This window comes from Ruditapes philippinarum, unplaced genomic scaffold (genome assembly GCF_026571515.1).
Source record: "Ruditapes philippinarum isolate M1 unplaced genomic scaffold, ASM2657151v2 ctg5282_1_1_1_1, whole genome shotgun sequence".
NCBI classification, from domain to species: domain Eukaryota; kingdom Metazoa; phylum Mollusca; class Bivalvia; order Venerida; family Veneridae; genus Ruditapes; species Ruditapes philippinarum.
This window is the reverse complement of record NW_026852155.1, coordinates 57072-79536: the sequence shown is the minus strand read 5'-3', so window position 1 is coordinate 79536 and position 22465 is coordinate 57072. Positions and strand designations below refer to the sequence as shown.

The window sequence follows — 22465 nt, the reverse complement described above, 5'->3', positions numbered from 1 at the left end:
TTTATCTCCAACTAACTAACCTAATGTTAAAGCATGTTTGGACCATCAATATCATTAAAATTGAAAGATAATGTTGGAACATAAACCATATAAATGTATCATTAATGTTAGATTATGTCAATGAATTTTCCAAAAAAATTACAGTGACTGACCTGGTATATAAAAGATCGATGTATTACTAATAAACACGGCTCCTGCAAATTTATTAATCCTTTTCTTTCACTCAAAGGGAGCGATTGGTGCAGTCTTATCAATTCGTTATGTACATTTGGACGACATGGATATAAAGAATTGTGTTCTAAAGTCCTAACTAACAACCTGCAGCCAATTATATAAACAATTTAACGCGTGACCACACGGTTGCGGTAATCAGTCCGGTAACCTCGCGGTTAGGGATTATATAGCAGAACTTAAACTACGCTTGTAATATCAGGAAGATTATATTCATCTATGTATGTCTATGTAAATATTTAAACAAGATTGCCGATCTGAAATGGTCAGCTAGAAAATGCTACACACCAAATATCTTGACTCTAAATCATGTTCTTTGATTTTTTTCCCAAGTTTTCCCTGTATGATATTTGGACCTGGCTAAATTTGACCGCACGTTCATGATTTGAGCAAACTTGGTAGTGGTCAACTATACAAACTAATGTTACACACAAGGTATCTGCAGTTACAGAGAAAACGATTTCTAATGATGTGCTCAGGTGAGCTAAACACTCTAGGCTGTTGCATAATCAACTCTTTCCATTCTAAAACCAAACTAGTATAATAGCACAAAACGAAATAAATCTATTTCAAAAATTATTTATTCTTCAAAAATGTAATAAACACAAAGAACACATTAGCTAGTGATGAAAACAGCAATCAGAAAGAACACAGTGATATTAGCTAACCTGGAACACATGAAATGAACATAAAGAAAACAAAAGTAAACAAATTCACTGTATAAAACTATAGAAAAGTCATTTTAAATCTAAGACACAAACACATTTTATAAATCTATAAGCACTTTAGTTTATCACAGATAATCAACAAAATATTTGAACTGCAAACATATCTTATAATTCTATATAACTTTTTGCGATACTCTTTATTATAACATTTTTATTTTCCACAGTGTGCTATAATTGAGACAAAATAATTCAAATTACCGGAGTAACAACCTTTGTCAAACTCTTTATTTATATTACATCACTTACAAGACTTTCATTTTGTGTAAAAATCATCTAAAAAGATATTGGTCTGTTTAACTCTGTTGCCACCAGAAAAAATGCATTCTCATCAGTTATAATCATCAGTTATAACATTTTCACAATGTATTTTTAGCTGTCAAGTGACACACTTTCTTTACGATGTCACCATGGTTACCACCTACATTTATTCAGCTATTCTACTTCGTAAAAACTCCAGGGTGGCATTTGTTCCTTTGGCTAAGATTGCAGGTCTCGGAATTCTAAATGCATTTCCACTGAGTTGAAGTGATCTGAAATAATACCAGATGTGTCGTTAAACACCTAGTTTACCTACAATTCATAATCATCAACCAGATATTCTTCTTCTTCTTTTTTTTGATGTAAGTAATTGACATTAAATCGTTTAGTTCCTTCAAAATCAAGAATTTAAATGAACCAAGAAAAATGTCATATTTAGGTGAATAATAACTGTTAAGGTTTACACTCACGCCATATTTGTTTAATTTATTTTGCATGTTTACAGTTTTGCTGATGGAGGGAAACAAAGCCAAGCTTTAAGAAACAAAACAAGCATGCACTTTACTATAACCTCAGATATTCTGTAAGCTAAATAAATAGCTTATTAATATGTCAATATTAAAAGCCCTGAAATACTGCTACTACTTAACCTCACACTATACAAAACTAGACCTTAAAGGGCTTTTTATAGACAGCTGTATATTGATGTTGGACGTACTTGATTTGTTTACAGAGACCGAGTTCTGGAGGAACCTGTCCTATGTTGTTGTTTTGAAGATCAAGAGTAGCCAATGAGGCGAGTTGTTTCATCCCTTGTGGGTCCAATAGTCTCAATCTTTGTTATCAAATTGGCAAACAAGATCTCTAACTTAGGTTTAATGTATACAGGAACAGCAGGAAGTTTGGTTAACCTGAAATTTGAAAACAAAATAGATGGAAAACAAGTAAAGTGTTCCAATGGGAAATAATTTCATTTCAATCTTTTTGAAAATCTTTTTTTAATAATTTTGTTAAAATATTGCACATGGGAGTCCAATAAGAAAACCCCCGATGTTCCCTCTTGTAATGTGAGCAGACCTTTTATTGAAATAATCAAAAACTTAGGTATTCCCTTTCTAAATAGCTTCTTCAAATGGAAGAATTCAAAACCAATACAAGGTGTCATGGCATACATGTACTAGTAAAAAACAAGATTCTTTTCAAAGTTGGCAGCTATGATCACCTGGTATCCATTGCTAAATATTAATTTACATTTAGCCTGTTTCTTACATTTCTGGATTTCATAAATGTATTTAATTGAAGAACATAAGGAGTAATTATTCTGACAGATATTGTAATTGATACTTGTAACCTACAAAAGGTATGTTTTATAGTTTCATTCTGTCTCACTTTAAACCACCTGCCCCTCACACTGTTGTTGATTTGAATTCCACCAGGGACTTTGGATTCTTTCAATGTGAGGAAGCTATCAAACTAGCTAACAAAACAAACAAGTAAACAAAAAAACACTGAATAAACAGACTGATTTAACACAAAATGTTCCATATAAATTATATTGATCTCATTACATACCTATTTAAAATTGAAAGGATAACCTTCTCTAAGTTCTTTCGAGTGAGGACATCTCACTAGGCAGATCAGTCAGCTGGTTATTTCTGTGTATAGATCATGACCACACATTATAAATAACAAAGAAACAAAATATTGTTACAAATATAAAAACAAAAGGGCAATGATGGCCCTGAGGTCGCTCACCTGTATATAGGCCCCCCCCCCCCAAACCCCCCCCCCCCCAACGTTGCAGGCCAATTTAACCCAAGGGCTTTTATTTGCACAAACTTGGTAGACACCCAAAAGAAGATGTTTTTCATGCTAAACATCTAAGCTCTAGCCCATTGGGCTTTTTAAAAGAAAGAAATTTTTTTTTTAAGTTTTTACTAAACACATATAGTTAAAAACAATGACACCCCTGGGGCCTGGCCAGTTTTGACCCGAGGGCTTTTTATTTGAACAAACTTTGTAGACACTTACTAGAAGATGTTTCATGCTTAATATCTAAAACTCTAGCTATTTGGGTTTTTTTCAAAGAAGATTTTAAGTTTTTGCTTTACACATATAAAGAAAATCAATGACCCCCCCCCCCCCGGGGCCAATTTTGACCCCAGGTCTTTTATTTGAACAAACTTTGTAGACACTCACTAAAAGATGTTTCATGCTTAATATCTTAACTCTAGCTATTTGGGTTTTTTCAAAGAAGATTTTTTAAGTTTTTGCTATACACATATAAGGAAAATCAATGACCCCCGGGGCGGTGCCAATTTTGACCCCTGGGCTTTTATTTGAACAAACTTGGTATACACCTATTAGAACATGTTTGATGCTAAATATCTTAGCCATAGCTCTTTGAGTTATTTAAAAGAAGATTTTTTAAGTTTTTACTAATTATGCATATAGGGAAAATCAATGACCCCCCGGGGCGATGCCAAATTTTGACCCCAGGGCTTTTATTTGAACAAACTTGGTAGACACTCACTAGAACATGTTTCATGCTAAATATCTTAGCTGTAACTCTTTTGGTTCTTTAAAAGAAGATTTTTTAAGTTTTTACTATATGCATATAGGGATACCAATGACCCCCTGGGGCGGGGCCAATTTTGACCCAGGGCTTTTATTTGAACAAACTTGGTAGACACCTATAAGAACATGTTTTGATGCTCAATATCTTAGCCATAAACTCTTTGAGTTATTTTAAAAGAAGATTTTTTTAAGTTTTTACTATATCATATAGGGAAAATCAACGACCCCTCCGGGGCGGGGGCCAGTTTTGACCCCAGGGCTTTTATTTGAACAAAACTTGGTAGACACTTTTTAGAACATGTTTTCATGCTAAATATCTTAGCTCTAACTCTTTTGGGTTCTTTAAAACAAATTTTTTTTAAGTTTTTACTATATGCATATAGGGAAAATCAATGACCCCCCTGGGGCGGGGCCAATTTTGACACCCAGGTCCTTTTATTTGAACAAACTTGGTAGACACCTATTAGAACATGTTTGAATGCTCAATATCTTAGCCATAGCTCTTTTGAGTTCTTTAAAAGAAAAGATTTTTTAAGTTTTTACTATATGGCATATAGGGAAATCAATGACCCCCCGGGGCGGGGCCAATTTTGACCCCAGGGCTTTTTATTTGAACAAACTTGGTAGACACTCACTAGAAGATGTTTCATGCTAAATATCTTAGCTGTAACTCTTTTGGTTCTTTAAAAGAAGATTTTTTAAGTTTTTACTATATGCATATAGGGAAAATCAATGACCCCCTGGGGCGGGGCCAATTTTGACCCCAGGGCTTTTATTTGAACAAACTTGGTAGACACCTATAAGAACATGTTTGAAGCTCAATATCTTAGCCATAACTCTTTGAGTTATTTAAAAGAAGATTTTTTAAGTTTTTACTATATGCTTATAGGGAAAATCAACGACCCCCCGGGGCGGGGCCAATTTTGACCCCTGGGCTTTTATTTGAACAAACTTGGTAGACACTTTTTAGAACATGTTTCATGCTAAATATCTTAGCTCTAACTCTTTTGGTTCTTTAAAACAAAATTTTTTTAAGTTTTTACTATATGCATATAGGGAAAATCAATGACCCCCTGGGGCGGGGTCAATTTTGACCCCAGGGCTTTTATTTGAACAAACTTGGTAGACACCTATTAGAACATGTTTCATGCTAAATATCTTAGCCATAGCTTTGGGTTCTTTAAAAGAAGATTTTTTAAGTTTTTACTACATGCATATAAGGAAAATCAATGACCCCCCGGGGCGGGGCCAATTTTTGACCCCAGGGCTTTTATTTGAACAAACTTGGTAGACACTCACTAGAAGATGTTTCATGCCAAATATCTAAGCTCTAGCTCTTATGGTTTTTTAAAAGAAGATATTTAAAGTTTTTTCTTTCGGTTGCCACGGCAACCAGAGTTCTGCATGGAATTAAATTATTTGAACAATTTTTAAAGGTGACCACCAAAGGAACATTCCTGTGAAGTTTGGATGAAATTGGCTTAGTGGTTTATGAGGAGATGTCATTTAAAGTAAAAGTTTACGGACGGACGGACGCCGGACGGACGCCGGACGGACGCCGGACGAAAAGAGATCACAAAAGCTCACCCTGTCACTTTGTGACAGGTGAGCTAAAAACAGAATCTTGTTACAAATTAAACTGTGTCTTTTTACATACAAAATATAAAATCTTTACATACTGAAACTGAATCTTGGATTCTGGAAAGCTACTATTTTCAACAAAAAAATCCTAAAGTTTACACCTATCTGGGTATTCTAGAATTACCTCAAATCTACAGTTGTCAGTTTAAAGTACAATCCAATATCTGAATGTAGAGAGGTGAGCTTGTTGAATCCCAGGTTGAGCTCCTTTAGATAATCTGATACTAACATGATCCTGAAATTACATCAAATATACTTATATAAAATATGTCATATAATCATAAACATGCTTATATTCATCAAAAATGTTAAGGTAATAGAGGATATTGAATGAATGTAGGTTCAATACTGAATTTATTGAACAAGTTGAATGACATTATATTATGAAGGCCTGCATAATATTATTTCATTCATTAAAATCAATTAATTTAGTAATGAAGCTACATGAATATAATACCCTAGATATCACATATCCAAAATAAGAACCAATTAAAGAAAAAAGAATCACTTTAACCCTTTCGCTGCCAGAGGGTTATTGTTTTATTGATCACCTATTTGCCAGAAGGTTTTCTAAGAAATAACTATATTATTAATTAATATAATTATTATCATTATTTGTTATTAGTACAAAATAATTATATATGTTTCCAAATATGCTAGTATAATAATAATTATTGTCGATGGTATAATTTTCTTTATATTTATTATTATCTTTATTATTATTATTAATTTATTATTATTATTACGATTATTATAGAAACGGCTAAAGCCGTCCTTATGGCAAATACGCCGAAAATAACAGCGACGGCTTAAGCCGTCCCTATGGCAGTGAAAGGGTTAAGAATCATCTAGTCTATATCAAGCTTTTTAACAATTATATACAAATTAGAAGAGACCTTAATTTTTTTTAATGTAAACATCAATAGCTTATTCAAATGGTCAAAAAGAATGCATTCAACTAACTTTCCAAGGCTATATTTTCAAAAACTGTGAACCATTATATAAACATTTAGTAACACTACTGAGAATGGGCATCATTTTACTTAAATAGGCTAAAATCAAAAGTATCATAGCTATACCCTTGTGGTAAGTCTGTAAAGCAGTTCTTGCTAAGGTTTATTGAAGTTATTTCCCCTCTTTCAGCTAGTTTCCATACTTCATCTGGTACCTGATTACACTTCTTATTACTAAAAGTAAACAACACAGTAATTATTTATAATCATACTCAAATCAAGGTAAGTAGCTTTGTAAATTTAACCTTGCTGGAACCCAAAATATTAACCTTTGCCACCAGTATAGAGCCAGGCTGGCCTGCATTTCTGTGCTGACTGACCAGGCTCTATAATGTTGTCTGACCAAGATATACTTTTCATTCTAAAATCCCTAGAAACCATAATGAACTCTTCTAAAAATGGAAGCTGGAAAAGTCCAATTAAAAGGTTTCAGCCGGTTCAGGGTTGAAGACTACTAGGAATATGCGATCTATGCCTATAACAGAATTACTTTTAAAAAAAACCTGAATTAATACTTTATAATTGCTTTTATTTAAAAGATTTTTCTCCCACATACCTGTAATCAAGACTCTTCATTTGCATAACATCATGAGCATTGACTCCATCACTAGTGCCCCCAATGACCCCTGATTGACCTTTATTGCTTTGAACACCATTGGTTGATGCAGCTGGCATGTCTAATGGTTCCTCTATTCTACTTCGTAAATATTTCTTTATTTCCTGTGTGCCTCTCTAGAATAATACAATTCTTCTTTTTATATTTTTGAGATGTTCCTCACTTTACAAAATTATAATAAAGTACAAACTTTATTGTATATACTAAACCCCCCTCCCCACCAAATGAAAAACCATCATAGTTCAGTTCAGATATATGAACTCATCACAATCTGATATGACCTCTGGAGTGATGGAAATGGACGTTTTTCTTAAATTTGTAATATATTCCCTCTTTATTTTAATAGATGTATTTGTAGTATTTCCCTTTAAATAAGAATCAGAAGGTGGCTTGTTTTCCAAGGGGTCATCCCCTCCTATTTGTTTCCCCTAGGCACTTAGTGCTAAAATTGCTTTTCAAAAGCCTAGCTATCCCCCTGCTTTATACTCTCAATCTATGTAAACATGTTAAAATATTTTGCACCAACTTCACTTATAAAGCAATATCATCCTACCAACAGTGCATCTGATGAAATTTGATCTTGTACATTTCATAAGAATGTGTCAACAAAGATATTCTGTATCATTTACCATGATTATATCTCTCCTAATTGACCTCATTGGATTACCATCAACAACAATAGACTTCAAGGATGCCACTGTACCAAGATGATAAGGAAGCCTACAATAAACATAATATATCTCATTGTCATACACAATTACTTTATGAACTCATTGTCATACACAATTACTTTTATATCTCATTGTCATACACAATTACTTTTATATCTCATTGTCATACACAATTACTTTTATATCTCAATGTCATACACAATTACTTTTATATCTCAATGTCATACACAATTATTTTTATATCTCATTGTCATACACAATTACTTTTATATCTCATTGTCATAAACAAATAATTTTATACCTCATTGTTTAACATACCTACTTTCATATCTCATTTTCATACATCATTACTTTTATAAATATCTCATTGTCATAACTAATTAGTAAACAGATATGCCTCAAGCCCTGATTCTTTTCAGTAACCAAACTGCCAAAAATCTAATTTTAGCACCTGCAAATTTGACCACAGTGATCCTTTGCTCGAACCTTAAAGCAGAGGATCACTAAAAGTATATTCCAATTTAATATAAAAGATATCAGTCTAGAAAGAAAGGTTGTAAGAGAAAAAGTGTAAAAAAAAACTATTTTTAGCACATGTGTCCCTGACCTTGGCCCTATTATCCAAAACTCCACTAAAAGTTAGAGGACTAATTAGGGTATTTTCATACCCAATATGGAAGATAACAATCAATTAATGAAGGTGCTAGAAGAAATATCCAGGCTTGCTATATTTAGTAAAGTCTAGTTACATATCTTAAATGTATCGACAAAATGAATGACTTTGCTGTTGCTTACCAAAAAAAATTACAGAAAATCAACACAAAATGATGAATCATATTTTACCCAGCTAGATCATTGTTCGTAACATCAAGCCTCTCTAGAGACTGAAGTTGAGCTATTTCGTCTGGAAGCATGCCTATCTTATTATCACGAAGGTCAAGGACAGATATTGCTGGAAGATGTTGTATGTGTTCTGCTGTTATGTCAGTCATTTGATTATTACCTAGATGTAATTCCTGAAATAAAAAAAAATATTCAAATTTATCTTATCTTCTTTAATAGTTTATGTTTTCAACAAGTTTTCAATATCAAAAAGGTATAATAAAATACTCAAATAAATCAAATAAAAGGTACGGAAAACAAAAATGATTAAAGAATTTATACAGAGTTCTAACTGTAGTTGATATTTACCATCTTCATATAGCTGTGTTTTATCAAATCAAAGTGCCAAATATTTATTAAAAGATATATCTCAGAAAAAAACTAATCAAACAATTTATCAATAAATTAAATGAACCCTCGAATTTCTTACTTTCAGAGATGAACAGTCTTTGAGTACAGGCAAATGTGTTAGTTTGTTATGTCTTAGGTAAAGTTGTTCTAGATGTAATAATGTTCCTAACTCTGGGGGTAAACTGCTGATTTCATTATGATTGGCATCAATCTGTCGTAATGCTGAAATTAACATTGATTTACAAATTTTTACAGTTAAAGCTTCTAAAATAAGCGCAACAGGTTTGTACCAGGGTATAACCTTGGAAAAACCCACATTTGCTTAGTTATTACCTCTGGATTTTACACAAGAAAAAGTGCAGTTTTTGAATTCAATGATTCTTAGAATAAGAGAATACAGCAAATATAAGCCCTATAAATAAATTCTAGTAGGTTGAGAAACACCTCAGATGCCCTTCCATGCATTATTTGTGGCATAAAAAAACAGACAGGGTGAATATGATAACCCGAATAATAATTATAGCTTTTATTGTTAAATATACATGTATTTTACAAATTTTAGTAAATAATTTGATTTAAAAAAAAAACAATAAAAAAAACATCTTCTCTAGATTTTATCATATTGTACATACCATTCATGGTGGCAAGTTCTCCGGGTAATGATTTTAGTTTGTTATTGGATACATTTAGTTTTATAATCTTGCTAAGACCTCCCATGCTGCCTGGTAAACTTGTTAACTCATTGTTTGACATGTCCTAAAATATAAGTAACAGTTGTAATTACATTTCACGGAAAGTTTGATTTGCTAACATACAGATGTTTACTTATGTAACACATTACAAACTCTTATGAAGCAAACCATTTTTGGTAAATTAAGTCCTGCTGGTGTGTTTCATAGTGTATTTTGATACAACCGTCTAGATACAGTTCGGATTTAATACTTTTAGCAATAGAGTATTGAAAAATATGACAACACCACAATTGATGGTCTATTCACAGTAAGTCTTTTTGTTCTACATCTACTTCAGTAGAATTTACTGAGTCATTTAAGGATTATTGCTGAAAAAAAAATTGTTTTAATTTTTGTCAGTATGGTGATTTGCCAACTCTTAGTGGATGAAGAAAAGCTAAAGCATGCATTGTTTCAGGCTCAAACTGGTCAACTTTACATATAATAATATTTTTTACCAGGTCCTCCAGAAATAAGAGGTCCCCAATGTCTGCTGGCATTTGTCTCAACTTGTTATACTCAACATGTAAGCTCTTCAAGCTCTTAATTTGACCAACACATTCTGGGAGCTCAGTTAATTTGTTCCGACTGAAATGATAAAAGAAATGTACTTCTCAAGACACGGTGATGAATCAAGTACATTTGTAGTATCATGTTTAATTCAAAGCAAAAACTTATGAATTGTGTATGAAATATCATTGAAGATAACAATATTGGATGAAACATATAATGGGTAATGCAGGATTTTTTTTCTCTCCAGGGCAGGCAGAATAGCCCTATAATTCTTCAATTAGTAAGCTAAAAATCTTATTTTACACAAATAATCAAAGAGGTAAATTAACATGCATCATTTACAAAATGAAATTCTTGAAAATTATCCTGTTTTCTCGTATTATCGTGGGGCTATGGATTAAACTTGGTTGGATAATTTTTATAAAACATTTTGGTTCAGTATTTTTTATCCCGATACCAAGAAAAATACCTTTTTAAAAAAATATAACGGAAGAAAGATAATTCCACGATAATACAAGAAACCACGATAATACGAGAAACAGGGATATATATAATTATAAGTAATAGGCTATATCTTACCTTACATCAAGCTTCTGTAGATTTTGTAATGTTCCAACTGCCTTCGGTAAACTCTCCAGTCTATTATCATGTACCTTTTTAAAATATCAATGTTTGAATAATTTCACAACTTAATATGAAATAGTACAAGAGCTGTCCAAGGAGTAGGGCACTCCATTTTTCTTAGTGCTGGACAGTATAATATTCAAAGTAGAAAAGAGGTTATAAAAGAAATATAAAGACTTTGTAATAAAAAGTTTTCTAGAAAATGAGCAGAAACCATTCTGACATTTAAGGCCCCTGTGACCTTGACCTTTGACCTAGTGACCCCAAAATCAATAGGGGTCATCAACTAATTATGACCAATCAGTAAGTGAAATATGAAGACATATTGATATATAGTTTTCAAGATAATGAGCAGAAACCATTCTGACATTTAAGACCCCTGTGACTTTGACTGTGTGACCCCAAAATCAATATTGGTCATCTACTAGTTATGACCAATCAGTATGTGAAATATGATAAATAGGTTTAAAGATAATCAGCAGAAACCATGTGGTTTACCGATTGACAGACAGACTGACCGACATTAGCAAAACAATATAATTATAAACTAATAGCTGAGCAAGTAAAAGATGTTAAAAATAATGTTATAAATATGAATACTTAGTAATTAATATTAACCACAAAAGAATTACAATAAATGAACATGTTAGTATTAGAATATTTAAAGATTTTACAAAGTTAAAAGTGACACCAGTCACCTGCCTCTAAAATTGCATCATAACTTCTGCAAATGTGCAATGAATCACATTTACGTGTATTATTTGAGCCGCATCATGACAAAACCAACATAGTGCGTTTGCGACCAGCATGGATCCAGACCAGCCAGCGCATCCGCGCAGTCTGATCAGAATCCATGCTGTTCGCTAACCAACTCTATTACAAGTAGAGAAACTGATAGCGAACAGCATGGATCCTGATCAGACTGGCGGATGGGCAGGCTGGTCTGGATCCATGCTGGTCGCAAATGCACTATGTTGGTTTTGTCGTGACAAGGCTCATTTAATGTTTGATTTAGTCACATCAACCAAGGTTATATGGCCATTTTCAACTTTCCAAGCGGAGAAAGACCACAGGTGGGCATGAAGAAGAACCACTGACCTAAAGTCCCTAGCAGGATTTGAGCACACTGTGGTGAGGGGCAAACGATTTGAAGTCATATCATATAAAGCTTGAAATAAAACTTACATCTAGTACAGTTAAAGCTGGAAGATTGACTATGTCTTCAGACAGCTCTGTGAGCCAATTAGATGCAAGAATAAGTTTGGTAAGGTCAGTCTGTTCCCACCATCTATCATCAGCATCATCCATCGAAACTGTCTTTCCTTCCTCTGGAACATCTATATTGATACGCCATACTTTATCAGGTACTGAAATAATGATAATTATGATAGCATAATATTTCACACCTATTTTGTTTCCTTTTTATATTCAATAAAATGTTAATCTTTAAATCTAGTCAGGTAATCTTATAAAATGTCTTAACAATTAAGATTTCTATAATTCTAAATCATATTTATATTTAACTCAACATTTATATGATACTTCACCTTATACAAGTCATGTATACCCAGAAACGAAAATCACACAAGTACTTCCCTAATATGAAACTTAACAATAACTCCAATCACTATTGGTGGCCCATTCAATTAAGAAATTAATTTAAAATGAAATGTCAATTCAACTAATATGCATTAATTTTAAGATAAGATGAAGTTTTTGAAATTGCAAAAAATAAGTTTTTATCACAATTGTAATAGTAAAATTCAAAGATTGCTTTGTTTTATTTGAACAAAATAAAACACATAATTTCAGCATGTAACTTACTTCTTGTAAATGTATTATTTCTTTTTCATTTGATACATAGCTTTAATAAATCTAAAATTCACAATAAAGACTACATAATTTGTGAAACTCTCGTACTGGTGACAGTCTTAAGGAGTAGACCTGAGAGTAGACATAAAAGTCTTATTTAAACCTGGCATTATATCATAATGACTATAACATCCACTATGTACTTACTGGATGTAAGACTTCTCCCAGATAGATTCAGCTGGCCTGACTTCCTGGCTTGTTTCAATATACTGGCATGCACCCCTTCTTTTTGATCTTGTTGAGCCTGGAAACCAGGCTGTGGCTTGAATTGTCTTCGCCCTCTTGCAGCCATGTTGTTTTGCCTTAAATCTGTAACAAAGTAAATATTGGAGCCGTGTGAAAACCTATTGACTGTTTTATAGTGTTCATTTTACTTTACCAAGGAAGTATAATTATTTAAATACTCTAATGTCAAAAAGTTCATGACTAGATTTTGGGAAAACACTGAAAAAAAAAATGTTTCTTGAATTATAACTTATAAATAGGTATTCCCAGATAAGAATAATTCTCAAGACATTCTCCTTGAATAGATCCTTATGTCTTTGTTTTATACAGTAATATACTACAAATATGTATGTAGACTATGTTGGGACATGTCACCAGTCGCAGAGTATTAACCAGACATGAATTTCACTGCACAGCAGGCAATGAGCACCTGAACAGTCAATAACCTGAGACAATAATGAAAGAAGTAGCCCTGATAAGGACTGTTGGTGCAAAGCAAAGGGCCTGCCTTTCAAGCTGTCACTGCCTACTAGGGGTTCATACGCCTTATATTCTTCCTCTTTGTCCCTGCCTACTTTGCTAAGCCACTTCTCTGGAAGTTAGTCAGGGCATCAGCAGCTAATTGATCTGAGTCATCCTTTATTGTTATTCCGAGAGAAACCAAACAAGAACTTGTCATTTTATCTTTTCATTTTGTTTTAATTCTAATTATTAGGTTATGTGAAATTCTAGTATGTTGTACTATACTGTGATATTTGCTTGTAGTGATACTTGTGTGTAATCAATTATCATTTTTATCCATAATGATACGTGATTATAAATCTTAATTCAGTTTACATCTTCTATCATTGATGAACATTGATCCTCTTAATCTTACTCTTTATGATTTTTATACAGGATGTTTGTTTGCATGTTAAAGGATAGTCTGTCATGTCGGAAAATAGCTTATATAGCTAGTGTTATTATGTTTTATTGTAACCAATTGTAAATAAAGATTATTTTATCTTACTTAGCCTGATAATTAAAATAACAACAAAAATTCATTTACATCATAATATGATAGTGCTTAACAATCGTTACTGTATCAATTATCAGATTATTTCTACAAAACTTCAAAAGTTACATTTTAACATAGTCACAATGAATCCGGGTCAGCTCGGCCCTAAAACGTACTCGGCCCCCGAGTCAGCTCGGCCCTATTCCAACTCGGCACGGGTCAACTTGGCCCACTTTTCAATTATTAATACTTAGGTTTGTGTTAACACTATTTATTGTAATTATTGTAATTATTTATAATACACGGATTGACAGTTTTTGAACTAGCAGCAGACAAGCTTTTCTTATCAGTAGAATTGCGAGTAAAGATAAACGATTGCGTATCTCACTGTATTTCTACATATTTAACTTCTGTTCTGTTCTTTATTACTTTAACTAGATAATACACAGACAAGGTCTTTCTATTTGATAGAAGAAAAAAAAAAGGTATGACACATGCAAATGAATTTCGGCAACAATCAATGCGCTTATATACGGAAGATTTAATTAGAAGCTTATGATTTTAAGTAAACACGTTTTCGTTTCATTTTTTTTAAATATTACTTTACAAACACATTTTATTAGAATCTAGATCTATATTAATTTTATCGAATCTACAAGACAGATACGGTAAATAACATTTTTTTCTAAATATACTAAATATTTCAGAAGAAGTACAATGTATAATTATATAATAATAAGATATTTCTTATTATTCATTTACCTTAACAACATGCAAAGCAAAGTTAATACGTTATATATATTTTTGTAAAGTGGGCCGAGTTGACCCGTGCCGAGTTGGTAAAGGGCCGAGTTGACTCTTTTCCAGTCACAATCACTCAGAAATAAACAAATTTAGAATAAAACCTGTCAATAGACCTGTTACATGTTAATGAATCACCAGTTGGTGTTTTAAGAAGCAGGTAAACTTTGTTCTAAAAGAACGTCATATCTATAATTATCTTATCGCGGTTATCCGGCCCATCTTATCCGAAGGGTCTCTCTCCGAATATATCGCATGTTTGTCAAATTTTGACTACCGTATGAAATTTCTCACGGAAACTAAATACATTAACAAGCATTCTTTGAATTATGTATAAAAGATAAATAATTTTAACTTAACAATTAATTGACAATCTCTTTCACATTTTCATAATTTGATGTTTATTTGCACCTACCTGGATGATATCTCGGATTTCGGTCAAACAACGCTTCGCACCATTCATTATTCGCTCTTAAATAACTCGCCTATCTTGTGTGAAGATTCGCTCTCACACCATGTCTTTGGCTTGATTTGTCCAATAATAATAAAAAACTTTATTTGATTCTTGTGGAAATTATTTAAAAAACAAGTTTAACTGCCCCCATTTTGGTTACAGTATAGGTCTTATGTATAAAAATGTTTTAACAAATGACACGTGCGGTTCGTGCCGAGGGAAAGTGTCTGACCCCAAGAAACTGTAATTCAGATATTAAAAGTCACGGGATTTGAGGAATGTTTACTCTATGTGTTATTATGAAAATATTACTTTATGTTGGAAAATAACGCAATTCTGTGCATCCATGCATGCACGTGCGCGTGCAACGCTCGGACAGCACTTAAATGTCAAACATTGAGAATGAATTTTCCTCATCACATTCTATTTACATTAGTTAACATACCTCAGCGTTTTGTGGTTGATTGTTTTGTTTTGCTATGAATTTCTGTGGGAAGTGGGGATCGAGGGGCGGGGTCAATTAAATGACGGACACATTAAATGTTACGAATGAACTAATGCATGTAGCCTATGATAATGAGTTCAGCTGCTCTTTCTAAAATGGCTTATCATTAACCGAGATCTTATTTAGCCCGTTTAGGTCAAATTTTTTATTTCATTGCCTTGAAAAAAAATATCTTAAACAAATGTTATTCAATTAATATAATGAACAAAACATTGTTCATATTCTGATACACGTAGTTATATCAATCTGGGACGTAAGACAAGATTTTAAGTCTCATTATTAAAGTAGTTTGTTTTTGTCATCAAGAGCATTATATACTAGGACGAAAAAGAAACGCCGGGTACATAAAATATGCAACACATATTTTATTGCTTGGCCTAAAATAATGAAAATCGGTCAGATTTATATAATGCCCCATGTCGCCAGAGTTTGCCAGCAATTTCTTGCCAACAGTAACATACACCCACTCGATTGGCCAGCATTCAGTCCAAATTTGTCCCCAATTGAACATTTGTGGGACGAACTGGATAGGAGGGTAAGGAGACGTCCAAATGCCCCCACTAATCATGTCCAGCTCACACATGCCTTGCATGAAGAATGGAATAACATCCCATGGCCATGATTAACACCCTGGTGAATTCCATGCATAGACGAATCAGGGCTGCCACAGCTGCGCATGGAGGACACACAAGATACTGATATGTCCGGCCGTGTTTCGCAAAACAAGAAGGGTCATCGTTACAAGGGGTATTTTTTCACATAATCAGCATCGGAAATCGATTGAAACTTCAACAGCTGGTTCCATACAGATGACATTTCATACAAAAATGAATATAATAATCCAATAATACAATTTATCCCTTAAAACAATCATTATAGGTTACCCGGCGTTTCTTTTTCGTCCTAGTATATTTTTTTTTAAATGCCTATATTACCTTTTTTATTAATTTCAGTAGATTAATATGCGAAAATAATGACAAGACGATTTTGGCGTGAATATCTTCACATTATGACCGGTAAAATTCCTCAATCCCAACATTCAACAGCACTTACATTATACATGTATATCCACATTGCAAACACTGCAAAATGCGCATATATATTTTAATTGTTATCATGCATTGTCAGAGAATTCGGGATCCAGATTTCTTAACAGACAGAAACAAAGACGGACAGATTGACTAACTAGTTGCAAGAGATAAAACATGATGTGAAATTACATTACTATTTATTTTTACTAAGTAAGTCTTGCTAGTTTCTGGCCATCTTACAATCAAAATAAAGTGCACCTGTCAGTGGTATTTATCTAATTACAACCAGCGTACTGTCAAATACTGGGTTGCAGTCGTTGTTACTGGCACTGCAATTGTCAGACTGACTGGGCGCGGTATAAATGGTAGGCATGGTACTGGAGCACAAACAACTATTCTGTTTCTAAAGAAGGCTATGAGTCAGTTTATTAAATCATCCTATAAAATTTCACGGTAGTGTTGTTTGAAAAATAAAATTCATTTAATTAATTAGATCTAATTAAATCAAAGAAAGAATTTTTCAGAACCGATCTGTCCTAAACATCAATTTAAGAAAAATATTTTCAGTTATGTTTCTTATTTTTCAATTTTATCATTCCTAATAAAATTGATGGAAAGTGCTAAAAAATAAACAGATTGTTGAAAATTTTATATCCTTGAAAACATGACGCTACTGTTTGTGCTTCATGAATTCGCACAACACATGTATGGTTTTTTTTCACAGGAGACGATGTGTCTGTGCAGAATGTTTTACACTGTGATGATGACTATTGGGGTGATAAGTATTACGTACAGTTTCGGCAGATTTTTTATCTTAGAATATGAAATTCAGCCTGCTATTGTCGATTAAATGAAACGTAAATTTTAAAAAAGAGGGTTTTTGACATCACTTCTACTTACTCTAACCATCCCCATTTCCGAAGTGTTATTAAAGGCAAATTAACAAGGACATATACATATGGATTTTTTCGCCACCCAAAGGACGCATCATGCATAGATTTCAAAAATCAAAAATATTTGGCAGCTTTTTCAGTTCTTACACTTATGGCAGACTTTTTTTTTTATTAAACTTTAATTAAATTTGATTTACACAAGAGCCACCAACAAGCGGGTGCCACGCTCAACTTTTTTAAAATATATTGAAGGAGAAATATTGCAATAAAGAATTACCACAGAAAACATCATTTTCTTGCTATAATTAGAATTCGATATTTGACCTTGACAGTTAGTCATTGTCATATTTATTCATATAGCAAAAATCAAGCCTAATTTAAAAATTTGACCCTGAAGGTCAAGGTAAAGTTTAGTCAGGTCTAATTGAAGATCTGGTCCAGAGTTGTTGTATCCAGACCAAGTATTAAGAAACATGAGCCACTGCCAAGCGGGGCCATCCTCGACTTTTTTTAATTCTAAAGTCAAACACATCAGAAGAAAAATGTTGTAGTATAGAAAACTTGATGGTCAAATAAAAGGTTAAGGTCCCAATTGAATTAATCATCATGTCAAATTTGTCATAAGTAGTTAATCCATAAATAAATTACCAAGGTTTGACAATGAAAGCAAATCTTGACAATAAAGTTCAATTGAAGGTCAAGGGCATATTAAAATAATTCTTCATGTCAGTTTTATCATATGTGACTAACTTGAAATAAAAATCATCTTAACAACCTATCTGACCAATTTCCAGGATATTTTAGCTGACAATGTTACCTCAAGAGTGTTAACAAGGTCAACTGTGTGACTTAGTTTTTGACACCAGATGACCCATATTCAAACTTGAGCTAGAAATCATGTAAACAACCTTCCTAACCAATTGTCCAAACATTAGTCTCTAAAGTGTGGCTTTGTGACTTAATTTTTGTGACTTAATTTTTGACATATTCCAATTTTAGTTAGAAATCATCTAAACAATCTTTCTGACAATTTTTCCGGATATTTTGGCTGAAAATGTTTCCTCAAGACTGTTAACAAGATTTGTTTTCATATTTGAGCTATGTAACCAAGTTTTTGACCCCAGATGACTTTATTCAAACATGAGCTAGAAATTATCTAAACAACCTTTCTGACATATTCAAAGATATTTGGACTGAAACAGTACACAAGGTTTTTCTATATTTGGATTGTGTGACCTAGTTTTTGATCCTAGAATACCCATATTCAGACTTGAGCTAGAGATCAATTAAACAACTTTTCTGACTAATTTCTAGGATAGTAAGGTTGAAATTTTACCTCTACAGTGTTAACAAGGTTTTTCAACTTTTGGGCTGTGTGACCTAGATTTTGACCAAAGGTGACTCATATTTGAGCTCGAGGTCAAATTTTCTGAACAATTTTTCTGACACATTTTCAGGACATTTGTGCTTAAAATGTTTCCTCTAGAGTGCTAACAAGGTTTTTCCATATTTGGGCTGTGACCTATTTTTTTTTATTCAAGATGGCCCATATCTGAACTTTGAAAAAAAGCTAGAAATAATCTAAACATTTACCTTTCTAACCAATTTCAAATATATATGGATGAAAACAGTTGCCTCTGGAGTGTTAACTAGGCTGTGTGAACTGGTCCATCTAACCCATAATCTAACTTGATCTAGAAGTCATGAAAACAACTTTTCTGACCAATTTCCAGTATATTTAAACCTAAACAGTAGCGAAAAAACAAGATTTTTCTTTTTTTGGCTCCAGTGACCTAGTTTTTCATCTGTGGAACTTGACTGAGCAATCACTGTGATAAATATCCTGATCAAGTTTGGTGACAACTGAGGCAAAGGTGTTGACAAACTAAACATAGACTGATGAGGGACATTCAACGATCTAAAAAAACTCACCCAGAACAAGCTTCATATGTGTTAAATAACAAACTTTCTATGGAACAACATATTTTCGCAAATCAACCATAATATTACAGAAACAGCATAATTTTACTGTTCAAATATTTTATAAAATTTTTCATTAGATAAAGCTTTATATATAGTGTGTAAACAATGCCAAAGGTATGTGGAGGGATATAGCTCTCACCAAGAAATGAAAGTTTTGAAAAATACAAATGATAGCGCTATTAAGGCTTAATGGGCTTTTAAAGTTTTTATTTTGGAAAGGTTGTATGTAAGGATACAACTTTTAATCAACAAACAACAACTCAATACACAGTATCTATACATTTATTACATTTCAGATTTGCTTCAGACATCTAATCACACTTTCTGTATAATGTACAAATGTATTACTTGGTATTACAAAACCAAACAAGACTAGATATTTCCTTGTAATTGAGCTTTCCATATAGACAAATATATTACAAAATAAGTAAACAGAAAACTGATAAGCCAGTTGTATTAGTCACATGGCATCCTTATCACTCATAGGCAATTTTGTTTTGTTTGTATTGATGTAAAATTGTATCAATGTAACTAAAACAACATTATTTGTTCACATGATTAAATGCTCTGATATCACAATAATAAATCTGAAGAACTTATTAAAAATTCCCACATTATTGTGGTCTCCAAGCTTTTTATGTCGAAATCATCCATGAAAAGACCGATTTATCTTCTTAGATCAATACAGTTTATAACAATTATTGATTTACATAAAAATACTGAACAGAATGCATAAAAATAAGAGCACTGCATAAAGTGTAAACATTTGTCTGTTAAGGGCAACAACTATCAACAACCAATTTTGACCCCCTCAAACCTTAAGTTAAAAAGGGACATAACTCCAACTAAAACAAGAGCTGTCCGTAAGACAGCGCGCTCGACTTTTTTATTGCTTGCCAATAAAAAAAGTTTTTGCAGTAAAAGGCAATACAAGAATCTCTGTATTTTTAAAGTGAACTAGTTGTTTGATACCCTTGAATATTACAGCAATGTTTATATGACATAATTTATGGTAAAGTGAACAAGTGGATAGGAATGAATTTTTTTAGATTTTTTAAGTTTTTTAGTGCTTAACATTGACAGTTAAGGGCCATAATTCAAATAAAATCTTTGACAGAATTACCTTCTCCTGGACATGTTTGGGAATCATGATTGTAAACAAGTATTCCAACTTTCAAATTAATATCTCAAACAGTTCAGTCAAAAAGTGGACTGGTACTAAAAACTTAACCAAGATTCTAAGTCGATAAAAGGCCTTAATTTTTAAAACAAATCCTTGACAGAGTTACCTTCTCTTGCGTACAGATGGGGGTAATGATGTGAAATAGCATTAAAAGTTTCAAAGCAATATCTCAAAGGGTTAAGGCAATAAGTGGATTTTTACCCATATTCAATGTATTTTCTAAGTCAAAAAGGGGCATAATTCTGTCAAAAACCTTGACAGAGTTATGTCCTCTTGTCTGTTGATGAAGGTCGTGATGGTAAACAAGTATGGTCAGTTTCAAAGCAATACCTCCAATGGTTTTGAAATAAAGTGAGGTGGTACAAAAAACTTAACCAAGCTCAATACACTTTCTAAGTCAAAAAAGGGCCATAATTCTGTCAAAAACCTTGACAGAGTTATGTACTCTTGTCTGTAGATGGAGGTTATGATGGTGAACAAGTATGGTAAGTTTCAAAGCCATACTTGTAATACTTCTGAAATAAAGTGGGGTGGTACGAAAAACTTAACCAAGGTGTGACGCCGACGCCGACGCCGACGCCGGGGCGAGTAGGATAGCTCCCCTTTTCATAGAAAAGTCGAGCTAAAAATTAGTTTTCAGAAAAATGCCTCTGGTCTAGCTTGCACCTTGTCAAGATAAGCAAGTATTCCAAGTTGCATGTGGATACCTATCAAAATGTTTGAGTAATTGGCTACAACAAAGTATTGCATGGCAACAACACAGTGATCATAATTTTTTTGCTCAACTTTTTCTTCAAAACAGATGAGCTATTTATTCTTTAACAATGAAGACATTTTTTACAATAACCAAAACATAAAATAAACGTACAAGACATGATGACCTTATATTTGCTTACCACAACTTCACAACCGTAGCTGGAATAGAATATATCTACAACACATAACTAACAGACATTAAATGTTTTTCAATCATCTATCTTTTTGTATTCTTACACATCAGGATCAACATTCCAAGGAAATACATTAACCATGCTTTGAAACTTTTTGTTTTCCTGAATAAAGATTTAAAGGGAAAAGTTTTAATTGACCTAATACAAATAGCAAGCTTTTTTCACAACATTTTAATAAAAGAAAAGACCTTTTCAATAATAGTATGTATGTATGTATGTATGTGCTCTAAATTGTGGATTTCATTTTTTTAGAAGAGAACATTTTTCTTCATTTGTCATGTTTACAACAGGCTTCAGATTTGTATAAATATATTAAAAGTAGGATAAAAACAATTATATACTGAAAAGGAGGACCACACTTAAAAGAGGATGGTGCATAAAAGATCACAATTTGTTTCATAATCTGGTAAGCTAAGAAGTATACCTGGGCCACACTATGAGGGTCATTCTCAACATTATCATGTGCTTAAGATTAAATAAAACAATCTCTCACAATTCTATTCAATAAAACCTGAAACTTTTATTATACACAGTATATTCATTGAATAATACTTTTAATTAAGTAAAAAAATTGAACAATTAACATAAATCAGCTGTTTTCTTAGCTCTTCATTTTTGTCCATTGAACATAATAACGAGCCCCTAAATGAATGACACTTCTGTAAAGGCAGGTAAATATTGTAAAAATCAGGACCTATATAATAGCATGTGTAATTAGTATTTATACTGAGGAAA

General features: G+C 32.7%; 1 protein-coding gene across 1 annotated transcript; it reads right to left on the bottom strand.

Annotated features, from left to right (window-relative positions):
- Positions 1 to 797: 797 nt before the first annotated feature.
- Positions 798 to 15301, bottom strand: LOC132750832 (leucine-rich repeat-containing protein 40-like). The gene is given in 16 exon segments (XM_060740885.1): positions 798 to 1489; positions 1936 to 2039; positions 2041 to 2159; positions 2826 to 2872; positions 5560 to 5670; positions 6515 to 6622; positions 7005 to 7180; positions 7694 to 7784; positions 8579 to 8751; positions 9048 to 9190; positions 9601 to 9724; positions 10158 to 10287; positions 10792 to 10865; positions 12022 to 12203; positions 12856 to 13017; positions 15147 to 15301. Coding segments are annotated over 15 exon segments (1833 nt in total). The 5' UTR covers positions 13001 to 13017; positions 15147 to 15301; the 3' UTR covers positions 798 to 1383.
- Between the last annotated feature and the right edge of the window lie 7164 nt (positions 15302 to 22465).